Source organism: Vicugna pacos, chromosome 6, assembly GCF_048564905.1.
Source record: "Vicugna pacos chromosome 6, VicPac4, whole genome shotgun sequence".
NCBI lineage: Eukaryota > Metazoa > Chordata > Mammalia > Artiodactyla > Camelidae > Vicugna > Vicugna pacos.
In genome coordinates, this window is record NC_132992.1 from 11,694,569 (window position 1) to 11,712,244 (window position 17,676).

The 17,676-nt window shown below is 35.5% G+C and overlaps 1 protein-coding gene across 2 annotated transcripts in view; it reads left to right on the forward strand.

Moving 5' to 3' along the window:
• RFX7 (regulatory factor X7) overlaps positions 1-17,676 on the forward strand; it is a 121,317-nt gene that overhangs the window by 42,415 nt on the left and 61,226 nt on the right. For both annotated transcript variants that reach the window (XM_006210956.4, XM_015245009.3), the window contains exon 3: positions 8,751-8,784. In XM_006210956.4, the coding sequence (XP_006211018.1) occupies positions 8,751-8,784 (34 nt within the window). The remainder of the gene's footprint in view (positions 1-8,750; positions 8,785-17,676) is intronic.

A 17,676-nucleotide genomic window follows, 5' to 3' on the forward strand; every position in this document is an offset into this window, starting at 1 on the left:
TATTTTTGTGAAGTATTTCTGTGAGGTAAAGTACACTTAGATTAAGTTCATTTGTTTTTGTTTTTCTTAACACATACTTCCTAAATTTACTGTCTCTTTTGTGTAGTCCTAGGGGTAAAAAAGTTTTCCCCATCTTCTGCCTGTAGTTTGATTTAGGGAAAACAAATATGCTTTCTCAAACTGTATCTCTCTCCCTTAAATTTTTATATGCTCTCCTTGCCGGTGTGTTTTCCCCTTTTTCATACTCCATTGGTCATTTATTAAGCTTTACTTTAGAATATTTTGGTGATCTGACTTGATATACAAAGCTTGAATGAAAAGATTTAGAAGATTCATGATTAGCATGCTTCATAAATTCAGTAGTTATGATAACACAGCAAAATTATGGCCTTGATATTTTATTTAAGTCTAATACCAAAATGCTATTAAAATGTTTACAGAAGTAATATTTTTTGGAAAAAACCAATGAGACCAAAAGTTTAATGCATATCAAGTATAATCTATTATCAACAATTTAGAAGATGTCAGAGAATTTACAAAAATATTTTAAATATACATTATCATTTGAACATAAGTTATTTGCAGGTAAAATCAACAAAATAGTTTTATTTAAAACTAAAATTAATAACATGAACAATGAAATATTAAAAAGTCAAATATTATCTATCTTTTTAAAAGTATAGGCTCAAATGTGCATCAGTGGTTCATTATCGAATGATGACTATATTTTTTGCATATTTTTCCTGCTGCTGAAGAAGTTTTCTTAAACTTAAGTAGTCGAAAACAGTGAAAAAATTATGTTAATTCCAAATATATCAATAGATAATCTCATTTCTTATTTGATAGCTTTGAGACTTTTCATTTAAATTTTATATATTTAATTTTCGTTTTTGATTGAAGTTCTATGCTAATAGTTTGAGTCAACAGGTGTTAGATGCTAAGACCCACAGTACCTCAGCCACTAACTTATTGCCTATTAGAGGGGAAAGCCAAGTGGATTAAACATCTCCTGTCTCTTTTACTCTCTTAACTCCTTCTAGCAACTCATATCAGTCTACTGGAAACCACAGGGGAAGGAAGCCATATAGATACAATGCACAAAGGCCAGCCTCCTTTTGCAAAGGGTGGGAAGTGGATCTGGTAGGACAAACAGAAGAAATTTAGCCCAATAACTTTGATTTCTAAGACACCACTTTTTTTTTTAACCTTTGTAAGGATTAATTTTTTTTCCTTCTTTCATGGTCTTATTTCTTCCAAGTGGGGATTTCCTGCCCCCCTTTTAAGGGAAATGATGTCTTCCATACCAGAGATTTTCCCCAATTGTATACCAGTCTGAGTATCTTTAAGAGTAAGGCACAAAAAGCTGATACAAAGGTCTTTGCAGATAGATGGGGCTTCTGCTTTCTGATTCACTAGGTCTAGAGTGAGACCTACAGATGTGCATTTCTAACTATTCCCAGGTGTTGCTAGTCCAAGAGTCATACTTTAAGAATCACCTTATTAGGGAATGCTCTTGAGACTCATATCTATGAAGGAATTGTTAGGAAGCAGAGTGTTAAGCTATTGCAGAGAGTTCTGAAGCTGGAATGACCTATCAGGGTTTTCTCAATTTGGGACAAAGAGCTGGGCCTTGGTTGCCCCCATGTTGGTCAGCCTCTGGATGTGGACTGTCCCTGGAAGGAGATGTGTCCTTGGGGGGTGCAGTTTTCTTCAGCATAGCTGTCCCCATAGGGGAGTGACAACTGAGGACTTTCTGCTGGAAGCACTCCCACAGTCCGCCTTTCCCAAAAAGAGGAAATGGATCAGTATATTACAGAGTCCATACATGTTCCTTCCCAGTCAGCCTTCCACCCCCATCCCAAGACAGACACTTTTGCTGATTTTTCTTTCACCTTGGACTAATTTTGCCTATTCTAGAATGTCATATAAATGGAATAAACTTTTCTGGGTAGTGTCTTTGGCTCAGTGTAATGTCCATTAGATTCATCTGTGTTCTTCCATGTGTCAGAAGTTGTTGTTACTGTTTTTATTGCTGAGTAGTATTCCATTCCATAATATACCACATTGTTTATCCATTCTTATACTGACTGCCACCAGGATTGTTTCCAGTTTGGGCCCATTTTGACTAAAGATTCTGTGAACATTCTTGTACAAGTCTGTTTTGTGGACACACATATTTATTTCTTTAGGGTAAATACCTAGATATAGAATTGCTGTGTTATAGAATATGTTCATATTTAACTACTAACTTTTTCCAAAGTGGGTTTACTTTTTATATTTCCACCAGAAATGACAGCTGTGATTTCTCCAAATCTTTGCCAACTTCTGCTGTTTTCAGTGTTTCTAATTTTAGCCATCCTTGTGAATATATTAGTATTTCATTGTGATTTTAATTTGCATTTCCTTGGTGACTAATGATATTGAGTATCTTTTCATTTGCTTATTGGACATTTGTATATCCTTTCTTTGTGAACTATATTCTAGTTGCTTTCTCACTTATTAATTGGGTTATCTGTCTTTATTACTGAATTTGAGGAATTCATTGTATATTCTGAGCATGAGTCTTTCATCAGATACATGTTTTGCAAATATTTTCTTTTGGTTGGTAGTTTGTTTTTTAATGTCTTTTGGAGAGCAGAAGTTGATTTTCATTTTGATGAAGTATAATTTTTTAATGGTTATTACTTCTGTATCCTAAGACATCTTTGTATATTTTCAGATCATGATGTTCTCCTGTAATTTCTCCTAGACACTTTGTAATTTGAACTTTTGTGGCTAATTTTATGATTCAACTCAAATTTTTCTATAGAGTGAGGTATGTTCAGTAGTTTATATATATATATATATATATATATATATATACACTCCATCAACCTTTGTTAAAAGAATTTTCCTTTATCTTTTACTACTGTATTGTTTTTATTTTATTTTTTGGCAACATGGAGGGATTAGATTTATTTATTTTTAGTGGAGGTATTGGTGACTGAACCCAGGACCTCATGCCTGCTAAACATGCACTCTACTGCTTGAGCTATAACCTCCCTCCTTTTCCTTTATCTTTTGAATTGCTTTGAGACTCGTGTTGTAGATCCGTTGACTATATAGAAGTCAGCTATCATTCATACCACTTTTTTACTATATATAATGTTACTTTACCCTGGCTGCCTTTAAGATTTGCTTTTCATCTTTGTGTTTTCATCGGACTATTATGTGTCTCTGTGTGATTTTCTTTTTAATTCTCTTGCCTAAAATTTGCTCAGCTTCTTGGATATGTAAGTTTGTGTTTTTCACAAAATTGGGGGAGATTTTGGCCATTATCAGATATTTTTCTGTCTTATTATCTCCTCCAATTGTATCTAGGTAGATCACTTGATATTGTACTATGCATCTCTGAAGCTGTTTATTATTTTGAAAACCTTTTTCTTTTTCCTTTAGAATCAGTAAGATGTATTGATTTATTTACCATTTTAGTGACCCTGTTTCTGCTATATCTAATCTCCTTTAACATGTTGATTGCCCACTGTGGATTGGGTGCCTCTGAGGAAACACACTTGTCACCCACATTTGGGTGACGTGACAATCAATGTGTTAAGGTAATCCAATGAATTTTTCACTTCAGATATTGTCCTTGTTAGTTTGAGAGTTTCCATTTGGGTCTTCCATTTGGTTCCGTTTCTCAGCTGAGATTCCCTTCTTGTGTACATTTTTATGACCATATTTTCCTTTAAATACTTGAATAAATTTACAATACTTGTTGGAAGTCCTTGTCTGCTAATTCTGACGTTTTGGTCATTCGGAATTTGGTTTCTATGAGCTGCTTTTTTCCTTGACTTTTGGTCTCTTTTTCCTTTCTCCTTCTGATAAATTTTGCTTATGTAATGGGTACTGTGTGTGATACCTTGTAGACTTTGGATTCTGTTATTGTTCTCTGATGAGTGTTTTTTTTGTTCTGTTTTGTTTTGTTTTTTTGTCCAGGTAGACAGTGAACAAGGCTGGATTCTAATGCCAGCATGATCTGTTCGATAGCAACAGAAGTCTCAGCTCATACCCTTACACCTTTCAGCTGTTGCTTTTTACTGATAACCTTGAAGTTTTCCCCAAATGAAGGTCATCCAAATATTTGGGCATATTTTTTTACAGGAGTTTTGTGGCCCCATTTCTGGGATTCATCTTTCATTTTGCAGTGGCTCTGGAAGCCCCAGACTTTGTCCTCTGATTTCTCAGCAGACAAGAGGCAGATTTCTGCATCAGTCCTGAGTGATTATTCCTGTGTGGGCAGATAAGTGCCCTCAGGCAACAGCCTTATAAATACAAATCCTACCCAGTGTAGGTCCTTCTTTTAGGATGAGTTCTCTCCAGTTGCTACCTGCTTTTGGTCATTCTGTTTTACATTAACGTTTGTTTTATATTTTGTCCATAGTATATAGTTGTTATGTGTTGGAAAGTTTAACTATTCAAAGCAGAATGTTACAATATTGAAGCATTATTTTAAAGTTAAGTCAATCAAACATCCAATATTCAAGAAATATTTTAGGAAATTATAAAACATCCACTAAATGGAAAATTACAGTACCTCATAGTAAATTTTGGAAACAGAACAAGGATGTCTGCTATCACAGCTAATCTTCACCATTACATTAGAGATTTGCCCACAGTGATTAGATAAGAAGGGCAGGGGGAAGAGACATAAAAGAATGGAAAGGAAGAAAAATATTTTAATTAATTATAAGTGAAATTACTATCTACAAGAGAATTTACATACTATTAGAACCAGTAAGAGTACAGGAAGGCTGCTGCATATTAGTGTAGAAAACCAGTAGTTTTTCTGCACATTAGCATGTACTTTAGCAAAAACCAATTAGAAAATATATTAAGAAGAAAAACATATAGGTTATGATACCATCTACAAGCTACCTAGAACTCTAACAACAGACACAGAGAAAATTACATGACATTTTAAGGACAGACAAGAATAAATTCAAATTATCACTCCCCCAGTTCAATCTGTAAACATTACTACAGTTCAGTAAAAATCTTAGGAATTCTGTAATATTGGAAAAATGAAAAACTCGCCTGGAAATTAAAGATCGAAGAATTATGAAGGCTGTTCTGCAGATAGTCAAGGAGTGTCATCCAAATTCAGACTTGGTGTTGGCTCAGATACAGACAAGTAGATTAATTATAAAACTGAGGAAAAGGTAGAAAGAGATTCAAGCATCTATGTAAAGTTGGCATAACAGAATGAGGAACAGTTGGCTTGCCAGATGAGGGAGGGGAAATATATATGTATATACACACACATACATACATACACACACACACATATGTATATATTTATATAAAATGCCAAATAAGAATAAATTCTGATTAGAATAAAGATCAAAAAATTAACTTCAAAAATTCTAGGATGAAATACAGAATATCTTTAAAACCTTATTAGCTAGATCAGATTTCTTATAACAAACACAAATCATAAAGGAAAAATTAATAAATTTGACTAAATCAAAAATTTAAGCTTTAGAAAGATATCATTAAAAAATGTCATTAACAAAGTTAAGTGTATGTAACAAAGGATTAGTATCCAGAATGTATAAAGAACTACTACAATTTAATAAGAAATAAGAAATTAATAAGAGTTAATAAGTCACCTCCACTTAAAGATGGGCAGAAGACAAGAACTAGCAATTTATGGAGGAGAAAACCTATATGATGAAAAAACAGGTGAACAGGTACACAACAACTGCTAGTAATTGGGATGTAACTAATTTTTTTTTATTCATTAGAATGGCAACTTTTTAATATATGTATTACATATATCAATATAGGTCATATGACATATATCTGGGGTTTTTTTCTTTGCACAGGGCAATAGGAAAATAGGGCCTGTCATCTACTGCTGAGAGAAGTATAAATGTATACAAGTGCTTGAAAAAGGAATTCTGTGATATATAATAAAACTGAAAAGATGCATCCATGAATCCCAGAAAATAGACTTCTATATTTATAACTGAAAATTTTTTGCTTGTGTATACCAGGAATCATAGAAAGATTTTTTTTGCAGCATTGTTTGTAGAAAAAAACAGCAAAGTACATCATTGGCTGTCAATAGAGGAATGGATGGATAAATCTGATCTAGTCATTCAGTGGAGTAATTTTCAGCAGTTAAAATAAATGGACTTTATCTAAGTGTATCAACATGGAAAGATCTCAAAAACAATGTTGAGTGAAAAAAGACATTTGCAGAATATATACAATGTAATGGCATTGATGTAAACATTTAAAAGCTTCACCAAACAATAGTATATGCTGCTTGTAGATACTGTGTGTATCTAATACAAGTATTGAAATATCAGCAGGGAAGGTTGTACATCAGATTAATGATGGTTGTCTTTGGGAAGGTAGGGAGGTATGTGAGCCTGGACAGAGAAATAAAGGGGACGTAAAGGTCTTCTGTATATTCTGTTGTGTTACGTATGAAGTAAAAGTAATCAATAGACTAAATTAGGTGATTGGTTTAAATCTAGCTTAGAAGTGCTCTAATTTTACTTTGTAAGTTAATTCTTTAAAAGGTTGTCTTTTATATATTCTTTTTAGAGATTTGCCAAGTTGTTTGTGATAGAAAGACTTGGTCATCCTCTTTAGAAAGCCCGTAGAGCAGTGAGTTTCTGGTAGAAGGGGAGTATTTAGATCTATGATTTGAGAAAAATTACATTTTCAATTTCATATTAATTTCTCTAAAAACACTTTCTAAAGTGGTCCCAGGTTTTCAGAGTTTTCTTCATATGGAGGACCGAATTTGTGTTTTGCCAGTCATTCATTGAGCAGATTTTATTGAACATGTAACGTATGCTAGATAATAGTAGAACAGTGAGCAAAACAGACAAACCCTGCTGTCCTGGAGGTTAAATCATAGTCAAGGAAGATAGCCAGTAAACAAATAAATTAATAAAAATAGACTCTTGGTAAGTACAATAATGGAAAGCAAAAAGCAGGGTAAGAGGGATAGAGAGTGATGGGGAGAGTATTTTACGTGAGGAAGTCAATCAGGGAAGAAGTGTCTGTAAAAGGTAAAATTGAGCCACATCGTGAAGAAAGTGAACAGGTAAATTATGGGAGAAGCATCTTAGAGGCTGACAGAAGAGGCCAGTGCAAGGTCTTACTCCTGCCTTGAGAAGCAGCATGGAGGCCAGTGTGGCAGGTGGCAAATGAATGAAGAGTAGACTAGTATGGGATGAGATTAGAAAGATAACAGAGGGCGAGTCATGCAGGGTTTTGTTGGCCATGATAAAGACGAGGAGCAAAGAACTATTATCAGTCTGTATCACTCTAGACACTTGGTTGAGAATAGTCCACAGGGTTGGTGGTGGGGATGGAAAGATAGAAGCAGGGAGACCAGTGAGAAGGTTACTGTAGCACTTTAGAAAAGAAATGGTTATGGCTTAGACCAAGGTGATGAGAAATGATTGGATTCCTGATATATTACTTTTGAGCAGCAATTCTTAATCTATAGATTACCCTCTTATCTCAGGGAAACTATGGGAGTTACTAAGAAGAGAGAAAAACATCACACTTAGCTGCTAATGAGTGAGAAGCTATACAAATGCTCAAAAGATTTAAAATCTCTAAAAATCTTCTATGGGATTATGAGAAGGGAATTTCAGTTCCTCTTACCTAGAAGTATCATTTACTTTTCCTTTTAGTCATTCTGAACTTTGCAATTGAACTTAATCCAGTCATACTTTGTTCTTTGTTCAAAAATGAAATTTGATATCTAAGTACAGGTATAGTTTTAGATTATTGATTGTATTAACTGAATTGAGATTTAAATATTGATTTTCCTTTACAGACTAACTGTATAGCTATATACAAAAGAAAATAACCACTTTTTTCTTCCTTTCCATTTACTTGGCTCTAGAACCTTTTATGGAAGATAATTTGGTTTGTAACATCTTTTAAGGATTGTACATAAACTGTCTGAACTTTGCATGATTTCATTGCATTTGCACTTTATGTTAAAATCCAAATGACAGTTCAATTATTTTGTGCCAGGTTTATTTGTGTTTTATGTTAATAATTCAATTACATTCAGTAGTTCAGTTAAAGTGATACAGAGTGGCATTTCTGTGTTATTTATTTCTAAATGTAGTCTCCCTCTCCAGTTTATTACCGTATTAGCTAATCTTTATTATTACTTTTAAGTCTAGGGATTCCTTTCTTGGGTGTGTTGGGGGGTGTGTAAATGAGAGAGGGCTAGAAAGAAAGGAAGGAAAGAGAGTCTACTTTGTAACAGGTCTCTAGAAATACAGATAATACTACCACATTATGGCTTTTAAATGCTAGTCAAATTGTCCAGAGTGACAAGCACACAGTAAAAATCATAACTCATTGTAAACTTTGTGTTCTATTTCTGTACGTAATAATGAACCTGTACTTTTATGTATCATTAAAACTTAATTGTTTATTCAAAACATGTTATAATGATACAGCATAACAATACGGTGACTGTAATGGTGAACTCAAAAAATATTCTGATCATGCATGCTTCAGGACTGAATTTAGTACAATGAACGGGAAATAGATTTTTATTTTACTTGTGAAAAATGCAGTGTTAGCTTATGATGCCTAATCTTAATAAGGAGTTTTACTGATTTCTTGCATAGTACAGATGACTAATTACCATGTCTGAGAATATTTCAGTTATTTAATAAATGTATCATTCTTATTAACCTAACTTTCTTTTTTTTTTTTAGCAAAACTATACAATCTAAAGTGGACTGCATTTTGGTAAGTAAAATAACTAATCTTAAAGTTCTATTGTAATAAGACTTTTCCGATTAAATAACAAATATTATTTTTGAGTAAATATTTATTTTAAATATAACTCAATTTTAGTGAATAAAATTTGACGTTTAATTACAACCCTAGATGTGAGCTGGCTATAATCTATCTAAATACTTTCTTATAGTATCTCATCAATGGTGAAATCATAATTTGAGGTAATTGCATGTTTTTGAAACTTACTGGCCTTTACTAAAGTTCACTTAAACATTTAATAAATTGGATGTATATTTTTCTGTTCTAATGTCTCAAATAATTTTTTAAAGAAAAAATTTAAGATGTTTTATGGGTTAGTTTTGTTGTGATAGCATATTTTTCATATTTGGGTTGCTAGACTTCAGGAATTAAAGACACAATAACAGCTTACATTTAGGTTAAACTTACAGACTCTAAGAATTTGTTTAATGAAAGCTTTTTAAAATACTTCATGGGTTAGTTGTAATATACTTTTCATGTTTTGAGTTGCTGGCTTTCGGGAGGTAAAGCCACAAAAATAGTTTAAGTTTAGATAGTATTTGTAGTTCTATAGATTTTTCTCAAACATAAGGGAAGGAGTATGTGGATACTGAGACTACTGGAATAGAAATTACTTCTTCCTTGAAATCCTTACTAATGGAATACTTCCTCAGCACTAGAGTATTCAGTGACTCTGCACTGTTAGATCCCCCACAGCGTCACTGCAGGTAGTCCTCTTTCTCTGCTTGTGACATCAGAGCTTTCTTATTCAGCTTTGGGTCCTTCCTGTAAGCTAATAACTTTTCTTGTTGGGAGGCAAGGTCGATAGTGTCTGGTGCTGAGACAGTATGTGATCTTATTAGGTTATAACATTATTATTTGCTTCTAGGTAGGTGAACAAACAAGAATACTTACAGGAGAAGCGGTAATTTGATCAGTTCTTGTATGTATTTCTAACCTAATAGTTAGGAAAGAGGACTTTGTGGGGATGTTTTCCCCTTTTCCTTTTGCTTACTCTTTATTGTCTTTTTTTTTTCTCTCTCTCAATAACCCTCTGAAGTAGATAATCTTGTTACCTCTCTTTTACAAATGAAGAAACTGATGCTTTTGTGTTTACTTCAAAAAATGACGATTGAACATCTTCTGTCTGCCAGTGTTGGATATAAGGAGTACAGAATTAAAAGGACATGTTTCCTTGTCTTCAAGAAATTCGGTCTATTAAAATATATTCAGTAGTGTTCTTAAGACCTAGGGAGGTGGTGACTGGGGATGGAGGGTTGACATTGCCAACCCCCACCCCCCCAAGCATTCTCTCTCTCCCAACTCTAAAGAGTCTTATTGTTTATCATTCAATAATTACTGCAAAGTTACTCTGTTCCAGACCTTGTTCTGGGTGTCAGATACAGTGGTAAACGAGACAGATACAGATCCTGTCTAAGACCACCTGGCTGTTTTTTTTTTTCAGTATCTGAGATAATGTTGGAGTATTCAGTTTTTCCTCTTCATTGAGAAAACTGAGGCAGAAGACTGGTATAAGTTATGAATTATGGCATTTATAAAATACTAAATAAAAACGAAAAGCTTTTTTTAATCTTTCAGGAGTTCAGAAATGTTTATTCTTAGCATTTAAGTTTTAAAGTTATATGTGGTTGGTGAGCAAGTAGTAAGATCTCTATCCTCGTTATCCTTCAGTTTTATTGAGCTAGACATTAAATGAATGGTAAAATAAATAAGCGTTAAAACTTCAGATAAAGATAAATGCTGCTACAAAATTTTTAAAAGACAAAAGGAGACAACTGATGGTGAGTAGGGTAACCTTAGATTGGGAGATTAGGAAGTCTGTTTGAGGAAATAACATTTGAGAGGAGACCTGAATAGGAAGCCAGTTTTATGAGATGATCTGCCTGTGACACAGACTAGACAGAGGAAACAGTAAGTACAAAAATTCTGAAGCAGGAATGAGTCTAGGACATTTGAAGACTCCACAGAACCTAGTGTGCTGGAACTAACGGAGGAAGAGGAGGAGGATAGGAAGAAAGTTCAGATAGGACTTACTTAGGTGTGGTAAATAGTATGGATTTCATTCACAGTGCATGGAAAGTCAATTGAAGGGTTTTAAGTAGGAGAATAGTATGATCTAGATTTTCTTTTCAATACCCTAGCTGTTGCTGGAAAATGGGCTTATAGAGGATTAAGAGTAGAAGCAGGAATACCAGTTAGACTGTCCAAATGGGAATTCAAGGCTCTCAGATGATGGCAGTGGAAGACGAGGAAAAAAATAGATGGATTCAAGGCATATTTTGGATATAAAGCCAGTGGGCCTTGCTTGCTGATGTACTGAATGTGGAGGGAGAGACAGGAATTAAGAATGATTTCTTTTGCTCTAAAGGATTTCCTCCAGTATTTCTTATAAAGGCAGATTTGCTCATAATGCATTCTCTTGATCTGTATTTTTTTGTGAATGTCTTTATTTTGCCATCAGTTTTGAAAGATAGTTTTTCTAGATACAGAATTCTTGGTTAACAGGTTTTTGCCTATTTTTCATTTCTGAGTGTGTTATTCTGCTGCCTCTGACCTTTATTGTTTCTGATGAGAAGACAGTCATTAATCATGTTGTTTTCTGGTACATGATGCCATCAAGATTCATTCGTAAATTCATTCACTTCTTTGTTTGCTCACCCACCTACTCTTGCTTTCAACATTTTAACAATTGTATGTGTAAGTATGGGTCACTTTGTGTTTATCCTGCTTTGGGTTTGCTGAGTTTGCATATGTAGATTAATCTGACTTGGAAAGTTTTTAGCCATTATTTCTTTAAATACTTTTCCTCTCCCTTGGATTCCCCTCTCTTTAGGAAGCTACCATTATACATTGAAATGATTGCTCTCGTCCCTCCAGTCCCTGAAGCTTAATTTTTTTTTTATGATTATGTTTTTCTGTGTTCTAGTTTCTCTCTTTTTATTAAGATTCCCTATTATTTGATTCATTGTCATTATGTTTTCCTTTTTATGTTTAAACACAGACAGCATCATTCTGGCAGCACTATTATCCATGTGGAATAGGTCATGAGAGCAGCCCCAGGCAAGAGTGTTTCTTATGTACTTGAAAAGAGTGTATATTTTCTGTCTTTGGATGGACTGCTCTTCCTAAGTGTGTGTATATATATATACACACACACACACATATATATATATACTTATAAATACATAAATACTTACAGATATATATATATATATGTATAAATAAATAAATTAGGTCCAGTTGGTTATTGTTTTTCAAGAGATACTGATCCTTACTGATTTACTTGTTATTTAGGTTACTGAGAAATATACTAAAATCTCATACTTGTGATTGTGAATGTTTTTCTCTCTGATTCTGTCCGTCTTTGCTTCATGTATTGAAGCTGTTAATAGGAACATAAATATTTAGGATTGTTATTTCTTCTTCATGAATTGATTCGTTCATTATTATGATATTTCTGTTTTTATCTCTGGTGACATTTGTTGCTTTCAAGTCTGCTTTGTCTGCTATTACCTTCGCCCCCTCCATCTTTCTTATAATTAATGTTTGTGTGCCGTATCTTTTTTCATCCTTTTAAACAGTCTGAGTCTTTAAAGTGTGTTGTTGTTGTTGTTGCTGCTGCTGCTGCTGCTGTTGCCATCATATGCTTGTGTCTTTCTTAACAGTCTGACAGGCTTTGTCTTGTAATCCCCTGTGTGGTTGAGGGTATAATACCTTTTGATACTTACCTTCTTGTAGGGTAGGTCTATTATTAATTCTCCCAGGGTTACTTTATCTTAAAAAAGCCTTTAACTTCCCTTCATTTACGAAGGGTATTTTCACTGAGTATAGAATTCCAGATGATTTTTCTTTCAGCGTTTTTGCAGTGTAGATCCACTTTCTGTCCTAAACTCACTTCTTTTTCTCCAGTTGTCAGCAGATGATCTCAGCTCCTCCTTCTCTGAGGAAATGGTCAGATGCAGTGTAGGCATTACACACAATTAAAACCACTTCTTATTCTCAGCTCGGTAGTTTCTCACTTCTGTATGTTGTCTTCCTTCCCTTTCTCCCAGCAGAAGAAATATCTTTCTGCTTAACTGAAGGTTGGTCTCCTCCATCTAGGCCCCGAATCCCATCTCTTCTGTCTCAGAATTCACTACATTTATTCTCTTCCTCTTGTGATTTTGTTCTCTCATTTTCTACTGGCCTTTTCCCATTAATGGTTAAGTGCTTAATTTTTTCCATCTATTAAAAACAAAAAATCCTTCCTGAAACCCCCAACCTTTCTTTAGCTACCACTCTGTCTTACTCCTTTCTCTTGGAAGAAGAAAGTCAAAAAAGTTCAGTCAAAGTGTTGATTGAATTCAGTCTCTTGCCTCACCTTTAATTCATTCTTCAACCCCAGTAACAAGTCTTCTCTTAAAAACCATTCCTCTGAAACTTGTGTTTATCAAGGATGTCATGACCTCTTGTTGCTAAAAATAATGAACAGTCTCAGACCCTAATGTGACAACCCTTTTTCAGTTGACTCTATTGACATTTCTCTTACTGCACCCCTCTTCCTTGTTTAGTTCATTTTTGTTCTTTTAAGGCCTAGATACCACACTATCCTGGTTTTCCTATTACATCTTACACTGTTCTTTCCCAGTTGCTTTAGGGCCCTCTATTCCTTGACCTAAGTCCTCTGCATTCTGTCTACATTTGCCCATGGTGATCTCATCTACTTTGATAGTTTCAGTTAATCTCAGTACACTGATGATTCCTAATTATACATCCCCAGCTTAAACTCCAGACCCATATAGGCCACTGTTATCAGCTGACCAGTTTTACTAAGATGCCACATAGGCATTTCAAACTCAGCTTCTCTAGAACCAGTCTTACTGTATCATATTCCAAATTCTGAACCTAGTTCTTTTTGTTTCCTATTGCTCCTATAACAAAGTATCATAAACATAGTGGCTTAAAACCACAAAAATATATTATCTTGTAGTTCTGTAGTTCAGCAGTCTGACACAGGTCTCACAGGTAAAATGAAGGTGTCGGGAGGGCTCTGTTCCTTTTGGAGGCTCTAGGGGAGAATCTGTTTCCTTGCCTTTCCTAGCTTTTAGTGGCTATGTCTTCAAAGCCAGGAAAGGCTACTGAAGTCCTTCTTACACTGGAGCGCCCTGACACGTCTCTTTTTTGTGGTCAGAATTCCCTCAGCTTCCCTCTTATCAGGACACTTGTGATTACATTGGGTCTACTAGAAAATCCAGGATAATCTCCCTGTCTCAAAGTCCTTAATTTAATCACATATACAAAGTCCCCTTTGCCATGTAAGGTAACAGATTCACAGGTTGTGGAGATTAGAAGATTAGGACATGAGCATCTTGGAGGACCACTATTCTTTCTACCATATTGTCTTAGTGAATGTACTCATTCATCCAGCCTAAAAACCAGGTGGTCATTCTTGTTTTTATCTTCTTTCTCACCTTCCTCACATCTAGTCAGTCACCAAGTCCCATCAGTTCTGCCTTCATAATGGCTCCATTTTTGTCGGTCCCTACTGCTACTGCGTTAATCCAGATCACTGTACTTGTTGTAAATACTGTAACTATTTTTCTGCTTCTCATCTTTCCCCTTTCATTCCATTTTTCACAGCATCATCATGATCGTCTTTATAAAGTGTGAATCTGTTTATTTTATACCCTTGCTTAAGACCTTTCACTGTCTCCCTGTTGTTCTTAAGGTATTGAAGACGCTTTGTACTTAGACTTTACTTTTCTTGTTTGACCTCATCTTTTTCTATTCAGTCCGCAGACTGCCCGCAAGCTGTAGTTTACACCTGTGGAGTAAGAGAAGGGAATACACACTCTCTCAGTCTAGAACAGCAATTTCCACTAGAACATTCCACTGTGGTAGAAATGTCCTATATATGCACTGTTCAATACGGGAGCCCCTAGACACATGGAGCTATTTGTTAAGCACTTGAAATGTGGCCAGTATGACTGAGAACCTGAACTTTTAATTTAATTTAATTTTAATTAGTTTTAAGTTAAGTGCCCCCAAGTGGCTAGTGGCAACCTTTTTGAATAGTGCAGGTCTAGAACAGTGGTCCTTAACTGGAGACAGTTTTGCACCTCAGGGAACACTTGACAATGTCTGGAGACATATTTGTTTTTCACACTCAGACTTCTCCAGCATTGAGTAGGTAGAGGACAAGTATGCAGTTTAAACATCCTGCAAACACAGGACATCACCTCACAACAGACTTAACAGCCCAAATTTTTCAATAGTGTTAAAGTTGAGAACTCTGGTCTAGACTATCCTCCCCACATTTTTTTTTTTTTTTTTTTTGCTATACCTAGTTATGTTGTAAGATTTGTCGTAGATGCCACCCGCCTTTGGAAAGTTGTTTGTGGTTTCTCAGGTCTGAGTCTGATGCATCTTCTGTCCTATACCATGCTTACCTTTATTTGTATTATGTAGTCACTTCTGTGATAATCATAATTAGCATTATTTGTTCTTGGCTTCTTGAGTGTAGGACCATATTCACTGGAATATCCCCAGGTTCACGCCAGGGTGATCAATAAATATTTGTTAAATGTATGAATGAGTATAATCTAATAAATCAATTATTAAACATATTACAATTTAAAATATAAAGAAGTATTGCCACCTTCAGTTCAGACCTTTTAGAGACCGTACACTTGTTACAATATTTGAATTTATTTGTTGGAATTACTTCACACTTTGCCTGTAAGGACAGAAGCTTGTCTTATTCCTTTAGAGGGAAAGACCCCCCCCCACCCGGCATTGTCCTCCTCTCTGCTGTTCTACTTGGCTTAGTAGTCCTCTTCCTTCCACACTAGCCTGGGAGATAACCAGCTCTCACCCCCAGATCGCAGATGGGGAACTAAAACTTTGTTGCATGGATTCAGGAAGGATTTGAGCAAGTGAAGTGGGACAAATAGGTCAGAAACTGTGGGAAACTGGCAGTGTAACAGAATGGCCCAGATCTGAAGTTGTAGAATGACACAGACCTGAGTTTGAATCTTTGCCCACCACAATTGCCATTATTGTCTGATTTTGGACAGTTTTGACCTACTTTAGTTATGTTTTTTTAAAAAATGATAATAATAGTGTCTAACCCACTAAATTGCTGTAAATGTTAAGTGAGATAATTACAGGCACACCTCAGATACTGAGGGTTCGGTTCCAGACCACTGCAGTAAAGTGAACATCGCAGTAAAGCAAGTCACATAAATTTTTTGGTTTCCTAGGGCATGTAAAAGTTATCTTTACACTCTACTGTAGTCTATTAAGTGTGCAGTAGCATTATATCTTTTAAAAAATGTACATACCTTAATTTAAAAATACTTTGTTGATGTCCTTCTGAGGGAGCCCAACATCACAGACCATTAAAAGCAGTCCATCATTGCTTATTTGCACCCCAGGGATGGATTATTTCTTCTTAAACTGATTTTGACCCTCACGTTAGTGCTCCTGGGTGTGATTATGCATAAAATAAGGACAAAAAGATAATGAGGTGGGTTAAATGAGTTTTTCTACCAGTTCCTTTCAATCTCCCATGATAGAAAGGGGATAAGACAAAGAACTACTGAACTCCTACATGGTGCCAGCCAAGCACTGTATGAGGCACTCTGCATATAAAATTTCCTCTAATCTTCATAACAAGCCCATGGGATAGATACAGTTTTCCCCATTTTACATATGGGAAAGCAGACCTAGGAGTGCTTGCTCAAGGGTGGACAGCTTGACAAAAGAAAATAGGACCTAAACTTAGCCTGTTGGACTCCAAGAAAACACTGAAAACACCTCCAAGCTTTTCTTTTTGCAGCAAAGCAAAATGGCACATAACTGATTTTCTGTTAGTCCTCTGCAAGACACTTAGGCAGAAGCAGTTTGCAAATATTGCTACAGAAATTAGATGCAGGCCTGGTTGTTACTGTAAAGAGAAAGCCAAGATGCTCCTTTCCAGATCAACTTTCATTTTAATAAAACAGTCTTTCATTCAAAAAAAAAAAAAAAACTTTGTTGATTTAAAAAGTGCTAATCATCATCTTAGCGTTCAGCAAGTCATAGCAGTAATATCAATCACTGATCACAGATCACCATAACAAATATAATAATGTTGATAAAGTTTGAAACACTACGAGAATTACCAAAATGTGACACAGAGGTAAGAAGTGAGCAAACAGTATTGGAAAAATGGTGCCAGTAGACTTGTTCAGTGCAGGGCTGCCGCGGTCCTTCAGTTGGTAAGAAACACAGTGTCTGTGAAGCACGACAAAGGGAAGCTCGGTAAAACCAGGTGTGCCTGCAGTGTGAACACAGTGCCTGGCACAGTCAGCACACATGGCAGCTTCAGTTGAAGGGGTTGTGTGTGTATGAATTGATAATGTTGCTCTGACTGACTTAACTGCCATCAATTTATGTTTCTGGCAGTCTAAACATTAGGCAGGGATCACATTTTCCGTTCATCATCCCAGAACTTAACCATTTAAGAATGAATGCTTACCATATGGAACCACTGAGGGGAGAGTACTGACTCCCTCCAGCACAGAGTGTGGAAGATAGAGAAGGTGGGGATCACCTGGCTGAAGCTGTCCAAGAAGCCAGAAGGTACATATTGTGGAACAGCTGCCAGTGTCAACACTCCATGCTGCCTCCCCCTCCAGGCCTTTGGAGATGCTGTTTCCTCTGCCAGCTGTGCCCTTCTCAGATTTCCTTCACTTGGAAAACTCCTGCTCCTTTTGGACTTGACTCAGAAACCTTTTTGGAAAGCTTGTTTATCTACTAGGAATGCTTTCAGCTGCAGATAACAGAAAACCACAACTATTGGTGGCTTAAAGAAATGAGAGTTTGTGTCATCTAATAAGT